The sequence below is a fragment of the Micromys minutus genome, assembly GCF_963924665.1.
Source record: "Micromys minutus genome assembly, chromosome: 27".
NCBI classification, from domain to species: Eukaryota; Metazoa; Chordata; class Mammalia; order Rodentia; family Muridae; genus Micromys; species Micromys minutus.
The window spans coordinates 35,654,534-35,676,872 of record NC_137962.1 but is presented as its reverse complement, the minus strand read 5'-3'; the positions used below and the strand labels follow the sequence as shown (position 1 = coordinate 35,676,872).

At 46.8% G+C, this 22,339-nt stretch overlaps 1 protein-coding gene across 3 annotated transcripts in view; it reads right to left on the bottom strand.

Moving 5' to 3' along the window:
* Positions 1 to 22,339, bottom strand: part of PACSIN2 (protein kinase C and casein kinase substrate in neurons 2) — an 85,667-nt gene that overhangs the window by 6,015 nt on the left and 57,313 nt on the right. For all 3 annotated transcript variants that reach the window (XM_080938932.1, XM_080938934.1, XM_080938933.1), the window contains exons 2-7: positions 21,921 to 22,049; positions 10,770 to 10,926; positions 8,904 to 9,139; positions 6,895 to 7,050; positions 4,980 to 5,155; positions 3,122 to 3,242 (exon numbers count right to left, since the gene is read on the bottom strand). In XM_080938932.1, coding sequence (XP_080795058.1) covers positions 3,122 to 3,242; positions 4,980 to 5,155; positions 6,895 to 7,050; positions 8,904 to 9,139; positions 10,770 to 10,926; positions 21,921 to 21,980 — 906 coding nt within the window. In that variant the 5' untranslated portion in view covers positions 21,981 to 22,049. The remainder of the gene's footprint in view (positions 1 to 3,121; positions 3,243 to 4,979; positions 5,156 to 6,894; positions 7,051 to 8,903; positions 9,140 to 10,769; positions 10,927 to 21,920; positions 22,050 to 22,339) is intronic.

Genomic DNA, 22,339 nt, shown 5'->3' with positions numbered 1-22,339 from the left:
TCAGAAACGCAGGATCATGGCTGATGATGCTTACTGTCTTTTATTACAGTCCTGGGGGAGCCTTCTAATCCCACTATTTGCTTACCACGGGTCTTAGGCTCTATCTTCCCCATGCCAGCATGGGCTCTTGTGGTCTTGAGCCAGTCCTGTGGGGAGCCTGGCTGAGGTACAAGGCTTAGTCCTTGAGTACTAAGGACCCTTTCCATTTATGCTCTGAACACTAAGTCACAATGTTAACAGCTATCTGACAGAACCTGAGTAAGTCTGCTACATAGAAAACTGAACCCAGGCCTGAAAATAAAATCAGAGGCTAGGTGGCTATCTCATGGCAGAGGAGGCAGACAGGCAGGCACTGAATGCTCAGGTTTCCAAAAAGCTCCCCCTGATATGTCATGCCAGTTTTTTTTTTTTGTTTTTGTTTTGTTTTTGTTTTTGTTTTTTGTTTTTGTTTTTGTTTTTGTTTTTTTTGAGACAGGGTATCTCTGTGGTGTTTTTGGCTGTACTAGAACTCACTCTGTAAACTAGGCTAGCCTTGAACTCAGAGATCTGCCTACCTCTGCTTTTCAAGTGCTAGGATTAAAGGCATGCCCCACCACTATATGGCTTGTAATACCACTTTTAATCAGAGTAACATGCTGGGAATTAACCGCAAGAACAGAGGGTTATGTCCTGTTATGGATTGCCCTAGTGCTGTTTGTATTTTGATATTAATTCACTTCCTCAAGAGGGAGGGGCTGCACCAGTGAGGAGTAGATCCCATGCTCAAGTGACTTCATGTGAACCTTCTCCCCATTTTAACTGGTAAAATAAAGGCTAGAGCCTGTGATTGGGCAGTGGAAGAGAAAGGAAGGCCTGGAAGTATTAGAGAGTAGGGAGAGAGGAAGGAGAGAGGCAGATGAGGAGACAGAGGAAAACGGAGGAAGAGGAGGTGGAAGGAAGATGGAGCAGAACCACGTGGCCTGGAGAAGCTACAAGTAACAAGGGCTCTCATAGCTGGGAACAGAGCAGTGTAGTGGTGAATCTGCCCAATCCAGGCATGCAGCTCATAAATAATATAACTGAATTGTTCTTTTAAGGGCTTATTGGGGCTGAAGATTTACTGTAACAATGTCCCTAAAGGGTTTCTGTTTTTTCCAACAAGAAGTTTTCACCAACTGTTGAAATATATAGTTGGAAAGGTGCTAGGTCTTAGTTTTCCAGAAAAATACCATGTGCTATCCTTAATGAGTCCTCTTTCCCTCCCATCTCCATTTAACAAACGAGTAAAATTATAATCAGTAAGATAGCTAATCAGGTAAAAACACTCTCCTTGAAAGGGAGACAACCCGAGTTCAAGCCCCAGATCCCACATAAAGACGGAAGGACAAGTACCAGCTCTACAAAGGAGTCTTCTGATTTCATACTCCTCGTCAAATTAAATTTAAATCCAATGTACCTTAGAACACAGCTTTGTTCCTTCTTACAAAGTATCAGGGTCATAAGTCATCTTAGATTTGCATTAAACCTAGCTTTTCATTTGTCAGATGATAAAATATAGAGGTAAAGAAAAACTGAAGTCTCTACTTAGTCTTGGGTGACTGTGTTGAAGGAAAGACGTGGGCTAAGAGCCTCAAGTTCCCACGTGAACTCTAAATATAAATGAACTCTAACAGGGCAGCTCTTGGAGATTGATGGGATCAGCACCAGGAACTTTGGAAGGAAGAACTAATATCAGCCTCTCTGCCACAGAATTGGGGGCCAGACAAGAGAGGGGACTGAGTGGGTGACTACATGCAGCAGGAAGCTTGGTGATCCATGAGTTAATCATAAAATAGGAACTTACTTCATCCTTGTGGCATGAAAAATGAAAACAAATTCATGAGAGAAAGTCAGACACAACCTGGTAACAGTTATCAATGGAAACACAGGAGGGCTTCTTCCCAGCCAGGGGCCCTCAGAGAGAAGTCCACAGACTCTGTTTCCCTAGAGGGAGAGCCTTGGCCAGTCTTTTCCATGGTTCCCCTTATTGGTATAACAGGCTTCTGAGGGAAGCAGCAGAGAATCATGCACATGGTACCCTGCCACACTAGAGTAACATGCAGATTGGAAGCTGAAGCCAAGGTAAGCCTAAGACAGCACTCAGGATACCTCCCCCTCCACTAGAAAAGACCCTGGAGCCCAGTGTCTCCTGAGGCCCCACATGTTCTGCAGCCTGATGTTCAGCACTGTTCCTGTCCCTTAGAGAAGTCATGAATTCTAGAAAACAGAAGGTGTGGAGACAAGAACGGAGGTGTAGACAAGGATGCAGGTGTAAAGGACTGAGGGAGTTGTGGGGAGCCCAGGTCTATGTGACAACCCAGAACAGATCAGCTTATGCCTTGCAATAACTCTAGGGTTCTATTTATACTTTAACATGGAAAACTAAGCCACACAAGGGATACCTGCTTGCCCGAGTCCCAGATCTGTTACAGCATAAGGACAGATGCAGCCCAGGCTCTGGTGACTATCAGGCCAGAAAAACCATAGGGCCATGCTGGAGGCATCTGTGTAGCTTGGAGGACTCTCCTCGGCAGCTAAAGGGTTGGGGCTCATAACACACACAGTGAATGAGGAGGACAGAATGTCTCATTTCAGAGAACAAGTACTTCTGGCCACTACCTTCTACACCACAGTCAGGGTTTCAAGATCCCAAGGCCCTTAGATTTATAGCATAAAAACACTGTACAGCCAACAAAACTGAAGAACAGGCAAACTCATTTGAGCTGAAATTCATTAGATTTACAGCCCAAGGCAGAAAAAAAGCACCCAAAAATGGTTGAGAAAAGCAGCTCATTGATACTGGCCCCATCTGGGGCCCAATATGAGGCTTGGAGACTGAACAGCCACCTCCTTTTTGGGATACCCTGTATGGTGGGATAAACACAAGTTTGTTTTTTGTTTAGTCTGGGAAAAAGGGAGTGCCAATAGTAAGTGACAGTATCAGAAGGAATTTAGATACAGTGCTTGGAACACTAGATACCTGTAAGGACAATTGCATAGACAGAGCAAGGAGTAAGAACATCATTTATAGCTCAAGTAGAGGGGCAACGGTCTTGGTTCCCAACTATAGGTGAGCAGAGTTGTAGGCACACAACCTTCTTACCTCAAACTGTGGCCAGTTCATAGCCATGCCTGGCCCATGGTTAGCTCGGAACCACCTTAAGTCCTCTACCGCATCAGCTGCTTTGATGCTCTGCTCCAGCTCTCGGTAAATGGTTTTGTAGCTAAATCAGAGATAGAATAAAAGACAGGGCCAACCACCATTCCTCAAAGCCACAGCAGGTCCTGTAGCCTGCATGACAATCTTGGTAGCCTGCACAAGTCTGTTTCCCAGACATGCATGAGGAACACCATTTCCTGACCGTCACATGTACAGATGCAGACACCATCCTCTAGAACCTAGGACCCAGCAACAAACAGGCAGCACACTGACACTCACCCTGCATCATCAGATCATGGTGTGATATGTGGGGAGAACTGTGCAGTCTCACAGAATCTGGTCACGTTGAGAAAGCCATTAGAGCAGAATGTCAGTGCCCCCTCCATTTCTCTCAGGGTTTCCTCCCCATGTGAAAGCTCAGTGGGAAGAGGGCAGATGTATGAGACCCAGCCCAGCTTCCTGGGGCCAAGAACCTGGGTCTTGGCTGGACCTGGTATCACACTTACTATCTATCTCTACAGGTGGCCCCTTTTATGAGCCTCAGTTTCCTTCTCTGCTGTGTGGACATAATACCTATTCTGTTTAAGGATGGACCTGTGTTCTCCAATTCCAACAATGTGAGTTTTGCTGAAAGCAGCCTTTTAGATGTGAGCAACTTAAAGCAGGCTCAACACGTGGCAGGGCTGCTGTCCTTATAGTGCGGGAACAATCTGCTCTAGATACTCAGGGAAAGATGGCTAGAGGACTGGAGAGAAGTGGTCAGATGGCCAGGAAGCTGAGGACTCTGGCAGATCCCACAAGCTGGGAGGGGCAGGAAGGACCTGGCTGAGGCCTCAGGGGGAGTGTGGCCACACCTTGGTTTATGACTTGCGTCTTCTAGAACTGAGTGATGAGCTTCCCTTGTTGTCTGACATCCAGATTCTGTTACAGCAGCCCTAGCAGTCACTGCACGAGTCACCCTCCCCACAGGTGGCTCAGATCATCCAGACAAGCTCTAGCGATTCTGGCCTTTGCCACAGGCCAAGTACAAGCCAGTGTAGTGAAGATGCCTCCCACACAGAAGAGCAGGACACAGTCCCAACCCTGTCCCTCTCCTCTAACAGCTGTGCAGCAGCTCAGTGTCCTCATCAGCATGATGGGGACAATGCTGTCCACTCTCCAGGCTGTCACAGAGATGAGATGAATGACAACAGAGCAGCCGTGCAAGGACTGTTTTCCATCGTTTTAAAGAGACAAGGGACCTGGCATGTTCTTCTGACAGCAAGCTTTGACCTGACATTGATTTCTCAAGGGCTCTCCCAGATGGATGTAGGAAGTGGATTTTTATCTCTGTCCCCAGTCCTCTGGGTCTCTCCTGATGAAGGCACACTGTATCTCAAGTCAAATGGAAGTGTCTCACTATTCTGGTCCCCTCAAGACCTTCAGCCACTGAGATGTCAAGTTCAAGCTGGCAGCAGGGATGAGAAGGCCTCATGAAGGTGTCTACAAGGGACTGGGGCAGAAGACATGAGGCTTGGGCAGTGCTGCATCAGCCCAGATGGATTTCTAGAGTGCTGGGCCTGGCTGCGGCACCAGAAGAGACAGTGCCAGACCCATGTGGAGCTGACAGCATCAAGTCTGCCATGCCTACCCTGCTCAGGCCTTCCACGGCTGTGCTGTGTGTTCCTCTGTAAGCACGTATCTGGGTATCTGGAATGTGGTGTGAAAAGCTCTGCCATCCCACGGCAGCTGAGCATTAACCTTCATGTATGCACAGCAGTCTCCCTGTGACTGACACTGTTGGGTTTTGCTCACAACTTACCTAGCCACATTGGACAGGTCCAAGTGCTTCTGAACCTCCAGTAGAACCTCCCGGAAGAAACGCAGGCGCTTCTCTTCAAACTGCTGGCATTGCTCGAACACCTGTTCCATGTTCTCCATGTACTGTGGTGTGGTCTGGTCAAGCTCCTTCAGGGCCTTCTCATACTTGTCCTTCGTCTGTGTTGAAAGTGTCATAGACAGAGGTTTGTGTCCATCTCATACTTGTTTACTCCATATGCCATGTGGCTTCTCCACTCCACCCTCCACAGGTAGATGGAAGTGAGAGATAGTCACCCCAGTTCTCAGATTGGGTATTGTTTGGCTTATTAGGGCTCTAACCTCATTACAAAATTCACACCTAGATGGATTATTAGAAGGCAGGCCCAGTCTGAGGATGTCTCAGAGACCATGTCTCTGTGGATCTACCCTGTTTTTGAATCCTCCCGCTCTGTGGTGCTTCTGCCTTTTCTATTGCATATTGCCGCAGTCAGGTGCTAAACTAACTTGAGCACTAGTTGGGAGCCCTGGATCAGAGACCCCCAGCACGGAGAAAACAGGAGCCTTCAAGCCACAAAGCCTCCTAGGAGCCTTTGGAGTAACACAGATGTTCCTCCTACTACTGGATTCCTCACTTCCAGCTTGATTATATTGAGGCCATTTCCTGTCCCAGAATCAATCAGGGACCAAACAGAGTCATCACTATTCAGAAACCCCCAATGGAGATGTACAAAGTCCCCAGTGGCTTATCACAGATGCTGTGCACCTGATGTGAACCTCCTCTTTGATGAATACTGCAAGACACATCCCAGCCTGAGCCAGGAAGATAGTCTGTGAGCAACACCGGATGCTAGCTTGTACACTTCTCTAGCATTCTGGGGCTACACAGAACATTCAGACTCTGAGATCACTGGCCAACCACCCAGGAAGGGAAAGTTCCAAAAGTGATGCCTCCCTGACAGACACTTCAGGTCAGACCTCATGCTCTGGGTCTGTTCTGCAGAAGCACCATACTGTTCTGTGCGGTGAAAAACAAGGCTCCTCCTCCCTCCCTCCCTTACACACACACACACACACAGACACGCCATGGATGTGCTTTATCTTTCTAAGCACCTTCCTGGGCAGCAGATTCCTATGGTCCTAGCAGTGTTGTTAAGTGTTCCCAAGGCCTTCAGTTTCTTGAACTCAAGTATCCACTTCTATCTAGCATAGAGGCCCAGATTCCTTATCTGAGGCTGTTTTCAGTTTTCCCAGTTCCTGACTCCCAACTGGGCTGGGAGCTACTGGAGGCATAGACCATTATGGAAATGGCATTTCCCTTTGTCAGGTATGGTGGTGAAGAAAACGGTAGTACAAGGTGCAGACTCTGGAGTCAGACTCACTGCTCTCACGAGAGCAGCACGCTCCTTAGCCTCGATGACCTTGGCTCCTTACTCATAAAGAAGAATGCCACCACGGAACCCAGAGGGATTTCAGGGCCTTATCGGAAGCCTGGTTAAGGGTGTCAAGTAGGTGCCTATCAGCTCAGCACGTGTACCTGCCAGCCCTAAGTCCTGTTGAGACCCAGCCTGCTGTGACCGCACTCCATCCGCTCCTGCAGACTCAGGCTGACCAGACCATAGGCAGGGAGGCTGGCCCTGGGCCATCACTTATAGAGCAGTGACAAAGGGGAGCAGAAAAGCCCAGCTCCCAGGAACTTCTAATTGAGAAGTTGCCAATTAGTATCTCATTCCCGTGGCTCTGGGACCACCCTACACTAGGAGGACACATCAGTTTACAACGTGTTCTGACAAAGCCATGTTCATGCTATCTTCTCACCAGCCCACTGAGGTAGCCTGCCTCACAGAGAACCCCCAGACCCGTGTGCTATGCGCAAGTGACACAGACATTCGAACCGGCAGAGCGGGTCTGTGGTTCACCTTTAGAACATCCTGCTTGCATTTCTCTATCTTGTCTTGCAGTTTCTTCAGCTGCTCAGGGTTGAGGGATGGATCTGCTTTGCTGTTGGCTTCCCGAGAGATGGCCAGTTTCTCCTCTTTGCACGCTGTGTGGTGTGCTTTCTTTGCTGCTTCCACCTACAGGAGAGTATTATCTCAGTGTAGCCATGCTGAAGTTCAGACCTTCAGACATTACACGGGTTGGGGAACTTTAAACAAATGTCTGTGCTTCATCCCTGAACAACTGGCAAGGCCTCACTCTAAGTATTTTTCCACACATGGCTCTAGGCACTGAGGACACAGGACAGATCAACCCATGACTTAATTTGTAGATTTGAATCAGGTGGCCAAATGCAGGCATGATTAAATGTTAGAGTAAATTAGAAGGGGCTGTGTGTCATGGAGGACAATCAAGCTGAGATATAATGGTTAACAGCAGACTCGAGGGACAGAATTCTATAGAGAAGGACGGGAAAGACCCCTGAGATTGCTTGGCGTGAAAGAGGTGTGAACACCTAAGGAAAAAGCATGTCAGGACAGCCAAAACAAGGTGCTCCAAAAAACCAAAACCAAAACCAAATCAAACAGAAACCAAAAGAACGTTGGAGGGTGTAATAGCGCATGCAGGCAGATCTCTGTGAGTTTGAAGCCAGGCTGGTCTAAAGAGATTTACAGGACAGCCAGGGCGGTTACACAGAGAAACCATCTCAAATAAATAAACAAAAAGTGAGACTGGGGGTGGAGATGGTGGTGGAATCTCTCACATGAGTAAGAGGCTTAAAGAAGGCTGGCAGGGATTGGGTTACAATCCCAAAGACTTTTTTTGACAAAGCATCATGATACGTTGTCTAAACTTGTCTCAAAAGTCAAGAACTTACATCAGTGATTCTCAACCTTCCTAGCTGCGACCCTTTAATACAGTTCCTCAGGTTGTGGTAACCCCCATTCATAAAATTATTTTCACTGTACTTCATAACTATAATTTGCTTTTGTTATGATTTGCAAAGTAAATAACTGTGTTTTCTGATGGTCTTAGGTGACCCCTGTGAAAAGGTTAATCCGACCCCAAAGGGTTCACAATCCACAGGTTGAGAAACACTGGTTTAGATGATAATCCCAGCTCAGCCCTTCCAAGTATCAGCCACAGTGCTTGGCTCCCCAGGTCTAACAGCTACTTTACACATACTCTCTCTCCTTTTCCCCATACCCCATTCCTGCTTCTCCTCTCTCAGACGAAATACGCACACTTAACAGTGACAGCCTTATCTGAACCCAAGCCTAGATTTCATTCTAGGAGAAAGAGAAGTGTGCAGTAACTGATGCATGGAGGAAGACTTTCATTTATGAAGGCTCAGGGCAGGCAGAGTGAAAAGAGAGGTGGGAAAAGCAAGACACAGAGAAAAGGAGAGCAAGCAGAGACGGAGGCATGCTGTGGAGGACACTGAGGAAAGCACGGCTCTTGGAAAGGTGGACAGGGTGGCATTCCAGTGAGAGGTGGCGGTCATGCCACACACAGGGTGAAGTGAACGTGCTGAGGCCAGAATGGCCCGGTGACACCCACCAGTCAGCCAAGGCCACATGGGACTTAGTGAGTTCAAATGGTGCTTTGAAACAATGGTATCTGGGTTGTAAGCTAATTTGGGAGAAAATCCACATACAGAAAAAGATAATTTTTGAACTAATTCTTTATATTAGCCCAAAGGTCTCCAGCTCTGGCACACACACCTCCCCAGGCTGCAGAGAGAGGTGTTACTGGATGTGAACTTAGGGCTTTGCTAGCAACATAAACGTCAAGGAGCTGGTATGGACTGCCTTTAAAGAAAGCACATATAGCAGGGTCTTGGCCCAGGGACAGCCTGTTCTTGACCAGCTTTGCTCTCCTGTGGCTAAGGCAAGTTCCTGCAAGTGCAGGAAGGGAGTCCTATCAGTGAAGTAGTCACCTAGAGAGAGATAAACTAGGGTTGGTCAGTAAGGTTGATGGAGGGAAATACCTCTTTCAGCTTCTTGGCCCAGGGCTTCTGGGCCTTTCGAAAGCCATCCTCTGCTTCCTTGGTCTCCTTGAAGCCTCCCATCATCTGCTTGTGAAAGGCTTCCTTCTGCCAGTTCTTGATCTTCTCAAAGTCTTCATTCATCAGTGATGCCTTCACTTCCAGGTGTAGCTCACTCACCCTCTCTGCTTCAGACATGACAGCCATCCAGGCCTTCTCCACGGTCCCATACTGTGGTCCTGACACAGGAGAAAAGGTAACTTAGCCTCTGCTAGCAGCCGGATTTCCTGTGACCCTCATAGCTGTCTACCTGGAAGCAGCCTGGTCTGCAGACAATTATTTTTCTAAAGTCTTTGAGCTCTTGTGTGTGTGCACTTGCATGTGGATATCCATGTACTTGTGTCCAATGTGTTCATGTGAGAGCATGTACACCTGATGTGCATATTTTACATGCACATGTATGAATGAGTGCACATGCGATAAACATACACATTTTCTCGTGTTAATCTTCCTTAATCACCTCTCTTTCTTCCTTAATCACCTGTTTTTCGAGACAGCTCACATGAAACCTGGAGCTCATGATTCAGCTAACAGGCTGGCCAGCAATTGCCCAGGATCCTCTAGTCTCTGTTTCACAGAACCAGGTTACAGGTTTGTAGTGCTATGCTTGGCTTTTTAAAGAAATTTCTTTTTTTTAAATTTTTATTTTAAACGTTTGCATATGTGTTTATATATGTGTGTGTGTGTATCTGTATGTGTATATATATTCACACTGTGTGCATATTTGGTTTCCATGAAGGCTAGAAGAGGATATTGGCTCCCCTGGGATTACAGGTGGTTTTGAGCTGCCATGTGCTTGCTGGTAACAAAAGCAGATCCTCTGAAAGAACCAGTCTCTTAACTACTAAGCAGTCCCCCCAGACTTGTGCCTGACTTTTATGTAGTAAGGAGTCGATAACCAGGCTATGTGCATGGCAAATGCTGCCCACCTAAGCCAGCTTCCCTGCTCCCTCTTTAAAACAATGCTTCCTGCATTTAGAGATCTCAATTTGTTTAAAGATTGCCAGAAAAGGGAGAACTCTCTGAAGGGAAAGGCCCACCTCTCAACCAAGAAGTCTCTTGCTCCAATGGCAGTCCATGATTGTGAGTGATCTCCGTCAAGATGAACTTACCTTTATTCATTCCCATGAGTGGTGGGCCCAGAGGAATACAGTGTCAATGGAGACAGGACAGAGAACATTTTCTAGTCCCAGTGGATTAGGGAAGACCCAAAGAGTCAATTTTCTGCTGGCCCGAAGCCCCACTCCTCTGTCATGACTCGTGACAAAGACTGCCGGTGGCTGTGAGTATTTAGTCACCCCGCTAAACCTGGTTCACTGTTGGCTTTGTTCTTCCCCTTCCTATTTAGACCCTTATCCAAAGTGACAGTCCTGATTAAGAGTTCTCCTCCAGAGCCTCAGGGAACTAGAAGGGAATGAATTGACAGTGTCCTCACACCATCCAGACTTCCGTGTGGGCCTGTGCAGTTTCTCTCTCCTCTCTTCCCTCTTGCAGAACAGACTTCCTCTCTGCTGAGGAAATGGTCGTCCTACAGGTACCCTCAGGCCCTCAGTAGCTGTTATTCTCCTGTGGATGACAAGGAAGCACTGCAACAGGAGATCAGGAACCTTTGCAGCTGGCAGTTTGGTGTCATCAAGGAAAGGTGACAGAAGCAGCCTGTGTTTACTAGGTTACAGGCACTGTCATGCCTTCCTACACACACACACCAAAAAACAAAACAACAACAACAACAACAAAAAAAAAAACCAAGCTGCAAGATGGCTCCTGGCCCACTTGTGGTATCGTCCCTGGTACCATGCCTGTGCTTACCCTTCTCTACAAGCTGCTTCCAGCGTCGGGCCCACTCCGTGAGCTGCTGTGCATATGCCTTCTCGATGCGTGCCCGCTCGTGTAGACAGTTCATGAGGTCACCACACAGGCGGTGGCCATCATCAATCCGCTTCACAGTCCGTTTGTAGTTCCCAACCTGTGAGACAGAGCTATGCTGAGAGACGGGCACTCAGCATGGCTAGCCTACCTGCTGCTGCTGTACAAACCAGGGCGTCCCTCATGTTCAGCCTAGTGGTTATCCCCACACCAATGGTTATCCATGTTGCCAGACACCCCCCATCCATTTTATTACTAACAGAAAAAAGTAAGTCACCAACTTGGAGCTTCTGAGTATAAAACTCCAGGTCAGATCCTATGGCAGAAACCAGTTAGCAGGTCAGGGAAGGAGGCAGATGATCAAGGAGCAGGGTGGAAGAAGGGAGGCTGGCAGGTTTTCTGGCAGATGGAGGAGGGGTGGCTTACACAAGCAGGTAACATGTTACTAAATCCTCATTTCTCAATTTAGGGATTATTACTTCCCAATGAGAGCAGTACATATACTTTCCCACCTACTGAGCACCTACTAGGTGCCAGGCACCTTCATAGGTGTTTCACACATTGCCTAATCCCTAAGTGGCAGCAACTATCCCCCACTTCAAAGATGAGGAAACTGAGGCTTAAAGTAGCTGAGAACTGGCAAAATCTGCACAGTCACACTGGCTGGGCTAGAGCTTAAGGCACTTTTAAAAATACTTTTAGTAGGACAGCCCAGATGGCAAAGCTCAGATTCTAATCTTTATCAAGAGCAAGATTTTGGCTATTCTTTTTCACATACAAAAGGAGAAGCTAGATTGTCTAAATTAGAAATGGCTATGAAAACCTTTTCAATACTGCGTGTATGGTATATACACATGCATGTGCACATGGGAGTGAAGCCACAGTCAATGTCAAGCATCTTCTTTAATCATTCTACGTGTGTGTGTGTGTGTGTGTGTGTGTGTGTGTGTGCGCGCACACACTCACGGCTTTAACTGTACTAGCCACCAAATCCAGAGATCTTCCTGTTTCCATCTCTCAGCTGAGGTCCAGGCATGTGCCATCACACTGCTTTGTGGATGCTGAAGATCTGAACCTGGCCACCATGCTTACATGCCAGTATCTATCTACCACTGAACAACTTCTTCAGACTGTTTCACCCTTCAAGCTGCTGCCTTGGAAGGGCCCACTGAAGACAGCACAGAAAAGGACTGCACAGTCTCATTAGTTTGCTACCAGTATCTCCAAACTCTTAAGCACTCTTTACCCACTGACTGAGCAGTACATCGTTCAGCCTCCAAGCCTCTGATGGAAGGTGGGCAGCCCTCTCTGCAGTGCTATGGCACTTTCAAGTCCCTCTTCTCCAGTGCTGAGCTAGCTAAGGGAGGAGGAGGGGTGCTGGAGATGACCTGCAAGAGGGATAAAGATAACACCTTGCAAAAGAACAGACATGCAGGTACTGCATGCACATGCAAGAGGAGCTAGAGATGGTGGCTACAATAACTAGAGAGAAAGGCTGTTCCTGGATCCAGAGCTCTAGGAAGGCTAAGGTAGTGGCCTACTGCAGGACACATAATCCCCAAAAGGCAGACAGCCTGGGAAACCAGAAGCCCAGCATGACTTTGACCCATTTACTAAAGAATGGACCACCTGAACCCACTGTTAATCATATGTGCTCCAGAGTCCACGCAGCCCCAGCAGAGCTGATGTCTCCTCAGAGGCTCATCTGTGTATACAGCTAAAGCTGAGCTGTGACTCAATACCTCAGCATTTCCTTTTCCTTACCACAAAAAGAAAAAAAAATCTCCACAACGTATACTTGCTCCTCTTCGAATGGGGCTTTGAAATTTACAGAAGAATAATACAAAATAAAACATAACTCAGTACCGCTGGGTTGGTGGCAAAAGGAACAGAGTGTAGTGAGAATTATGGAATTTTGGTTTCTTTAAAAAATAGCAATATTCTAATTCATCTTAATTCCAGGTGGAAGGATATGGGTTGCTTTGAAGCAGCTGACTGTGATTTGCTTCGTGCTCTAGCAGAGTTGTGGTTTTTCCAGCTGCAGACAGTTTTTGCAACTATGTGGTATTTGGAATTCTAGGAACTTTTCAGAGGGTATAAAATGCTAGGACCCTGAGTGACAGGGTGGGTGGGTGGTGTGGGGCATTAAGGGGATTGGCTGCAGTTTGTTAGTAGTTGTGCTCAAAGAAGAAAGAAATTAGGTTCAGATCTCTCCTCTCCTCTCCCCTCCCCCTCTCTCCTTCTTTCTCTATCTAGCCATAGGGGGTGAAACCAGGGTATAAAGGGTGGGAAAAAGAAGCACACACAAAGTAGGTTAAGGTCAGCTCCAACAGAGTGGACCTGACTGAGTTTCCATGGTAACAGGGAACCACATATAGTGTTCATTTGTCACAGCAGTGCTAAACTGGAGATGAAAATCCAGATGCTTATCTTAGCATCTGGAAACCTGCTCAACTTTTCAAAGGTTAAAGCCCAGAGGAAAAGATTTCAGGAAAAGAAAGAACATCTTCGAGTAAACCACAAATTATGCAGCCCAACAGCAGCTGCGGCCACACTCAAACAAGAACTCTTGAAACATGAAGGGCAGCCCCTAGTCCCCAGTGCAGGAGGGCTGCCTCAGCAAGCAGACATTTCAGGTTGTTAGAAGTGGGTCTGGAGGTGGCAGAAAAATCTAAACTGGTCCTGGGATTGCTTCTGGGGATAGGTGGTCACACAGACAGGCATAGAGGAAAGAGATAACATGTAACTTACTCTACCTCAAGTAAATTACCCAAATGTAGCCGAGGGCTCAGGGAGAGTATGTGGCCTTGTGCAAATGGAACCAAGTGGAGACTACTACCAATCTCATGTTCCCACCAGAGTAGCCTGGGTCCTGGGGTACTAAGAAATTCCCTACCCTGCCCTCCCCAGAGAGGGCCTCAGTGTCGCAAGGAACCCGAACAGAGAGGCTCTGCTATCACCAGACTAATCTAGAAATGAGAGTGGAAGCTGGAAGGCAGTGGCCTGGATCTGTAGCCCACACTACCCTGTTCTCCTCTGGGCAGGCAATGGCCAGTTTTGTCCTATGCCACAGCCAGGTTCACTTTTGGCACACCAGGCCTGGGTAGACCCAAGTTGCACAATGCACAAAGCACCAAAGGTCTAGAGTACGTGGACCAATGTCTCTGCCCATTCTTCTTCTAGGTCTTCTGCAGCAGGCTTCCAATAAAAACATGAACAGTAAAACGACAAGAGTAACCAGAAAGCATGTAGGCCAGCACACTCTACAAGTTAAGCTGGGATTCTTTAGCATTTCACAAAGCTACATGAATGCACACCTGCTATTCCACCAAAAACTAAAGATTTCTGTTCAGAGACAGACATCCTGAACAACTTTACACTATAAACACTGTCTCCTAACTATTATGTCTAAAATCAATAAGTGGTGCTAGAGACAGATCGATCAGCTGACAGGAGCTTTTTCCAGAAGACCAAGTTCAATTCCCAGCACCTATGTTAGATGGCTCACAACTGACTAGCTCCAGCTTCAGGAGGATTCCCCTCCAGCTTCTGTGGGCACCTGTACTAAAGTATACCTACCTACCTACCAATACACACACACACACACACACAATTTTTTGAAAATCTGCAAGGGAGTTAATTTTAAAATCTAAGTCCTAATCACCAAGGTTGAAAAAGACAGGGCTACTGCAAGGAAAGATGGGAAAAGGACCACAAAACACAATGGCGCCCTTAGGGACCTCTTTACATTATAGGTCAGCAGCACACACGAGAGAGATCTCAAGTGCAGGGTAGAGCAAGGCTCTTACCAGATAGAGTAGTAGAAGACAGACTGCTTTCAGCAACCAGGAAGTACTGAAGTCATCAGCCACCCACCCCTACACCTGAACCTTTGGTCAGGCTAATAGACAGCCTCATGTCCCAGGCAGACAGGAGACTGGGGATGACAGGGGATTCGTGGCACAGTAACAGATCAAAAGGCAGATGTGTGGTAGCCTCACCACCAACTAGAGACTGTTTAAATCGCACATGCTTGTACATGAAGCAGGGATAAACAGCTTAGGAAATACGACAATGAAATCTGCACCACTGTAAGGAGGTAAATAGGCAGGAATGGGAAGGGGAGCTGTGCAGAGTGGACCTGCACTGCCCGGCCCACAGTACCTTGCTTGAGAAATGGCTCAGCCTGTCTTCCCCATGGGCGCCTCCCTGGCCACTCACACTCTGCTGAGTCCACCTGCCAGCACTTGCGTCACCTGCATCCCTTGGCTGCTGGAACTGATTCCTCCAACCTGAGTCCTGACAAATGTTCCAGCTAGGGGTGACAAGTGCCCTTGCAAACAGAGAGCCCATAGCCACAGATTCTCAAAGTCACCTCAGGCACATTGGTCTTGGTCCTTAGCTGGACTAGACTCTCTTAGCCAAAAGTGTCACACATCCTATCATTTGAATTGCATCACAATAATATTTGTGTTTTGCCAGGCAGGGAGTGACATTCTCATTGTGACACACCATCTCATGCACTCTTACTGGGTGGGAATATTAGTGTTCCCATCTTAAGAAGAGTGATGACCAGCCATGATCATTCAGGAAGAGACAGCCCATATGCCATGGCCCCCTCTGAGTCAATCAGGGAGGATTAAGGGCTGCAGAGCAGAGCAGGGCCAGTCCCCACTCCTATTTCCACTGTACCCCAATGCAGCTTCGTCCCAGGAATCCCAGATCTGTATGCTACTAAGACAACTTGACACTTTATCCTCTCACAATGAAGGCTCAAGAAACACATCTGCCCTCTCCCATCCCTGAAAGAGGAAAGCATCTGTCAGCAGAAGGCTGGCAATGTTCTTCCTGGCAGGTCCATGCTTAGGAACTCAAATGTCTGACCCAATACTGATAAAGGATGCCTACAAGCTGTAGCACCTTCTTTGCTTGGAAGACACAAGGAATGGCAGATAGGCTTTGGGGGTGTGTACTTAATTACAGCTCTGCAGGTGGTGACAGTACAGACTAAAAGAACCTTTGATTTTTGTGGTCAAGCCCCTCAGTTCTCTTGGCCCTCTTTCCTCCACCATATCCCACAGAAGAATAACACAGATCTGGCTCTGCCCCACAGCATGTGATGTAAACAGTTATCTTCTCTGCTGGAGCTAGAGGGTGAGGTGAACACAGCACCTATGCGCCCTGTGTCCCAGAGGTTCACACTGCAGGTCAGGCTCCTCCCACCAGCTGTACTCTCATAAGCTGCATGGCAGGTATCTAAGTTCTTTTCTGGCTATTTCTTCACCTTGTCCACCCAGGGAAGGAGGCAGAAGCAGCTTAGGTGACCTCCAGAGGCCCTGCATGGTTCTGGAATCTTGAAATGAGCTGTGTCTGCCTCCAACACTAGTGAGCCAGCTCCAGATTTTGAGGCATTCCTGATTCTCAGCATCTGATGTTCTGGCAACTCCTCCTTGCCACCCACAAATATTTAATAAACACCTGCTGTGTGCCAAGGGCTATGTAAGGCAGAGTGGTGTCATAGTGAATAAAACGTCACTACTTTAGTCTGATGGGACTTTATAGTCAGATGAATAACAGCTCTGGGAAGGAACACTTCTCGGGTAGTCAGAGCTAGCCTGGAAACACGAGGCTGCGGAAAGCTTGGGGCAGGAGGGCATGATCCACACCACATCAACGATGCGCAGCGCCACTCCTCTGACATCGACACACAAAACAATGCCGCCACTCTGTTCTCCACGCCCATAATGTCATCTCAGGGTCTAATCTGGATGGTAGCTAGATCTGGATTCTCACTCTGTGGAAACGGAAAGGTCTGAGAAGTTGCTAGGATACCTCTCATCATGGACACTGCAGTAGCCTAGGGTCTTTTATTCACAAAATTCTCAACCCGGGGAACCTCCCCATCAACAGTCCAAAAGAATCAGCATGTTAGCAGATGGCAACTCTATCTTCTTAAGGTCACTACTGCTGTGATGAAACACCATGACCAAAGCAACTTGGAGAGGAGAGGGTTTATTCCAATCCCAGCTCCACATCACAGTTCAGCATCTAAAGCAGTGAGAGCAGGAGCTCACACAGGAAGCTGGAGTCGGAAACTGATGCAGAGGCCAATAAGTAGCACCACGCTCTCCATGCCACCTGCCCACAGATGGCACCATTCACAATGGGCTAGCCTCCTCCATCAATCGCCAATTAAGAAAACACCATCGTTACTGGGGTATCCTCTGACGAGACAGCAATGCCTATGGATCATTAAAGGACACAGAGATAAGCCACTGGCCACTTTTGCTACTTCTGACTTCTAGAGAGTGCTGTGCCACACTTATTTAGAAGTGCAGTGTGCCAGGTCACGAGTGAAGTTTCTCCTACAGTGCTGCCCTCTATATCATTCTGCTTTCCTAAGAGCAGAGCTTCCTGATCGATCAGTGGGATATGCCAACCAATACATTACAACTGAAGAGATAATAACATAGGTAAACAGATTAAGAGTTCTGAAAGCAAAGAGGGTATCTGGGCATGGGAGTAATATCATTCCAAATTTTAGAATTTTATCTTAGAGGACTCATATCAGGAAATAGGTTGGAGCCATTAACAAACAGCTGAGAATTTGCCTGCACCTCTGATAACAAGAGAGGCTTAGGTTCCAATACCCAGTAATTTTCAGCCCTGGCACAAGTTAGAGTCAGTGCAGTAAGTGAACACGTGAGCAGGGTGGGTGCTGATCTCAGCTATCCAGGGTCTGGTGAGCCAGGTGGGGTGGAGAGAGGTTACATTCATTTTCTGGAAAAACACAAGGGAAACCTCTCCCAATGGTTAAGCAGTGGCGCCGGTGACTGGCATTTACCTGGTATTATGTCTTTCCAGATCACCATAGCCATAGGTGCCCAGTGTTTATGACCTTGAGTATTCCTCTTGTCATCTGTTTTTTTTTTTCCCTTAAAGTAAGTAATGCCCTGTTAATAAGATGTTAAGAGTGAGCCTTATTCAGATCCACAGCTCATCTATCAATCTGTTTGTGCATGTTCTCCAATACATTTGGCCTTGGGATTATAAGAAATCCTAATAACGTGAATGTTCCATTGGAGACAAACGTGTTTAAAGATGAAGGAGAGGTGAGCAGGGCGACTTCTGCTACCACAAAACATTCTAGTGAGCAATGCTGTGAGAGACCTTCTCCCCCATCATCAGTGTGGCCATGAGAAGAGGGAAGTGTCTACCATGACATGAACATTTATTCTGACTGAACAAGGCAGTATGCATGACATCCATTTGCCATAATGCCCCTGAGATTTGACCCCTGCAAAGGTCCTAAAGGGAGAAATGGGGCACAGGCATTATATCCAAACCAAAAATCTGTTGTTTGGAGGAATTAAAGCAGGAAAAAAAATGTCACTTAAGGACTGTGCAGACTGCTGAAAGCAATTGTGAGTCATTGCATGCTACCTGAGGGAGGCCACTAAAGGTGTGATGCTACATTTGCAAGAGCGTTTCCTACACCTGGGATGAATGAGAAAATATTCTAACAGTGTTTCTGTGGGTTTTAAAAAATATTTTATTTATTTATTATATATAAGTACACTGTAGCTGTCTTCAGGCACACCAGAAGAGGGCATCAGATCTCATTACAGATGGTTGTGAGCCACCATGTGGTTGCTGGGAATTGAACTCAGGACCTCTGGAAGAGCAGTCAGTGCTCTTAACCACGGAGCCATCTCTCCAGCCCTCTGTGTTTTTTAAAGAGACTAAAATTCTCACTATAGTCACAACTGCTGGTTGTTTCAAGGTCATGTGGATACTGTAGGATTTAATTTCACTGGAAAAGGAAAGACTTTGGGTCGCTCATTTGGCCAGCAGTCATCACAACTTGTACAAAGCCATGAAAAAGGATCTAAATGTGGTGACAGCTGAGATTCGTCACCTTTTAGGCTGCGATATTCAAGCAATGCATTCAAGGAAGGATGTAAGGAAGAGTGCTGAGGCCTTCTTGCCAGGGAGCGTCCTCTTTTGTGAGAAGAATTTCTATTAGTGCCATCTTGCTTTCTTCTTTGTTGTTTTTATCACTGACCTTATCTTTACTTGCTACTAGGAAAGTCTACAGTGCTTTAACTGCAGCCCTCCCCCAGGCACCCAATTATGGCCGTAATAATAGACTAGAAAGGTTTAGGCGAGGAAGCTGGATCTTCTTTTCTCAACACATTATTCAAAGCTCTCTGCCACAGCTCTAGATAAAGCTACAGGAAACCAAAGATGTATCTGTAGAGACTCAGACCAAACTTTCTCTGACTTACGCATTTGTACTTTAATTCCTTTCTCTTTTAGCAGGCACATTACCACCTGCATTTGAGTTGCTCCTTGGCCCAACACAGAATTACCCATTCTGCACCAAGTTTTGCTTTTCCCTTTACCCTATGTACTCATATCTCCAACATTTGGGTGCCAAATTGCCTTTGTTACCAAGGCATCCCCTAAAAGACAGCAATGACCGTAGGTCAGTAAAGAAGGTGCAGAGAGAACCACTCCAGAGAGGGTTTCAGAGAACAGCATCTGCTTTGTTACACATGAGCCACTTACAGAGTGGAAGCCTATGGACTGTGATTGGTTAGCACATTACCTCAGGTTGGATAGTGAGTGCTCAGACCACCAGGCCTCTATTCAGAAACACATTGAGGACTGTAGACTCCTCTACAAGCCGGCTTCCAGCCACTCATGCTACATCAGAATTCAGTGTTCTGACTTCTGGGCATGGTGTGCCATGCTTCTTATTTAGAAGCTTGGTATGCAAAAAAAAAAAAAAGCCTAGAGCCCAATCTTATGAAGGCATTTTCTCAACTGAGATTGCCTCCTCTCAGATGATTTTAGCTTTTGTCTAGTTAACATAAAACTAGCCCGCACATCCATTAAGAGGAGCAAACCACTCCTCAGTTTCCATACTGAGAAGTGAGAGCACAAGCCAGTGGGAGGGCTCTGCTGATTCCTTGCTACAGCCTACAGAATCGCTGCTGACATCCAGGGCTTGAATATTTTATCACAAATCCAGTGTCTCAGTGAGGCTTGAAGGACTGCAGGATAGTCTAGTCTTTCTTCCCACGACTATAACCTGTAGCACCACTCCCTGTCACAGATGCAGCATCATATACACACCTTCAGGGGGACCTGCATCTCAGCAACTTCCTGTGACCCATCAAATCCCTATTCTGACCCTTCCAACTGGGACGAGTCCTCTGCTTTTTTTGTTCTCATCTACTGATCTTCGGGTTTTAAACTCTGTGACACTTGTGCTTTAAGAAACCAAAACAAGGGGTACCTGGAAACCCTTCATGCCCATGTCTTGCTTTTCAGGGGTCAGATGATGTTTTCTCATTCTCATTTCTACAGGGTTCTGATGATCTCACACTGAACTCTGTGGCACATGGGTAGGTGTTCCCATGAAACACTAGCCTAACACCTCACCAGGCTTCCCATCAGCACTGGATGATGCTCTCTACTTAACCTACAGGGCCCTAAGAGGGCCCATGGCTGGAGCTGTTACTGCTGTACAACAAACAGGCAGCCTCTGTCCCAGAGTAACTAACTCTCAGGAATGCCTAGTTCCCTCCTATCCCAGATCCAGATGTTCAGTTCTACCCCACAGTTCTGCCACCTTCTGTTTCTCTAACTGGTTGTCAGAGGAAGGGGAAGAAAATGGGATTCACCACTCAGCAAAGAAAACAATTTACTGTTCGGCAAAGGAAAGGGAAGGAAATGGGATTTACTGCTCAGCAAAGGAAAGAAAGGAAATGGGGCTCCTTAACTAGTAAAGGAATCCTTTGCTTGTTGACTGTTTAAAAGTGCAAACACCAGAGAACAAATTTAAAGGTAACTGAATCAATCTTTAATTATCAATTTAATTGATAATTCATTTTAATTGATAAAATTTAATTATCAATCTTTAATCAGCTATTCAAACTGAGAAACTTAAAAATGAGTAATGTGGAACTCTAATTTTTAAAAGTAGAATACACCAAGTAAGAGGGGAAAATATGTATTTAAACAATTAAAGCCTTTTTACTTGGAACTCAGGACAGAAAAGTGCTAGTGAAGTCTGAGCCCTCTGCTCTCTTCTCAAACCTGATGATCACCCGTGACCATGTTTCCATTCACACTAACCTCAGCAAACACCAGGACTGCACTCACCCCCACCCCACCCCGGAGCCTCCTGTGTCAGAAAGGCATCCACACAGCGCTGAAGACCACATTCCAGCTTATCTAGCAGCCTCTCCAGGAGCCAGTAATAGCTTCTCTTTTATAGACAAAGACTCTGACAATCAGGTAAAGTGGGCAAAGTGCCTAAGCTGTCACTGCACAGCTGGGGGTCAAAGCTGACAGGCCTGCCATCTTGCAAGGTTGGTCCTCAGTCTTGGAAAGAAGTTGCAGAGGTTTTTTCCATGAGGGTAGAATATGGTTAAGAGTTTACTTTCTTGGCTGGAGTCAAAACTCAAGTGTGAGGACCCCTGCCTCACGTGGATGAAGTGCAGAGTTCCATGCCTAGTGCCACTACCACCACCAACAAAATACAACCAGCTTTTCTTTAGTGGACAGGAAAAATAAGTGGGGTGTGGGAGAATGACTTCCAAAATCAAAACAAGTCCCTGGATAATTTCATCAGGAAGGGAGTTCCCAGGACAGGCTGCAGGTAGATCCTCTATCAAGATCCAGGCCCTCTGGTCACTAGCCTGCACTACGCAAAATAATGGCGTATCAAGGTCACTCATGTAAAATCTGTGAGACTGAGCCAGGTTGCCACTGTATGTTGTTGCCCATTGCATTAGACACCCAACAATATTAGAGCACAAGCCATCAAGACCTTTAACAAACACCCGTTGGCTTGTGGAGAGATCAGACATTCCAGGTAAGTAAGCTTGCACCTCTACTGAAGATTAAAACATTCCAGCACTCTCTAAAAACCAATGCCCCTTTCTCCTCCACAACCCATTTGATGGCAAGTGCCCAGGTGATTTTGAGTTCTGTTCCTCTCCTCCTGACTCTACCAACACCAAAGGTACACTGGACGCCAGCAACCTCGGATCTGCACTCATCAGAAGGGGAGGCCATTACCTCCCAGAAGCTGTCGCTGGATACTTCCACTCCCACAGAATCATCGTAGGTGACAGACATTTCTGTAGAGGATGAGGGGGTGGCAGCAGACACTCCAGTTCAGTGATCAGATGCTCAAAACCTGCAGACCTATGAAAGGAAAAACAAACAGTTATAGTTTTCACATTCTAGGACAGAAGGCAGGGCATCTTTATTGAATACATGGCACCAACTTCAGCATATCGGTCTCTCCTCCGCATCAGGCTCAGGCTCTCTTCCCTGCCCTGCCACTGACGGTCAGCTCACTGAGGTTCACAAGTACCTCCAAGACTCCAGAGCTCTAAGTCTCTATGTGTCCACTATGACACAGAGACACCACAGCAGCTCCTCTGAGAGCCAGCCATATCAAATAAGGATGAGGGGGCTTTACTCACATGGCA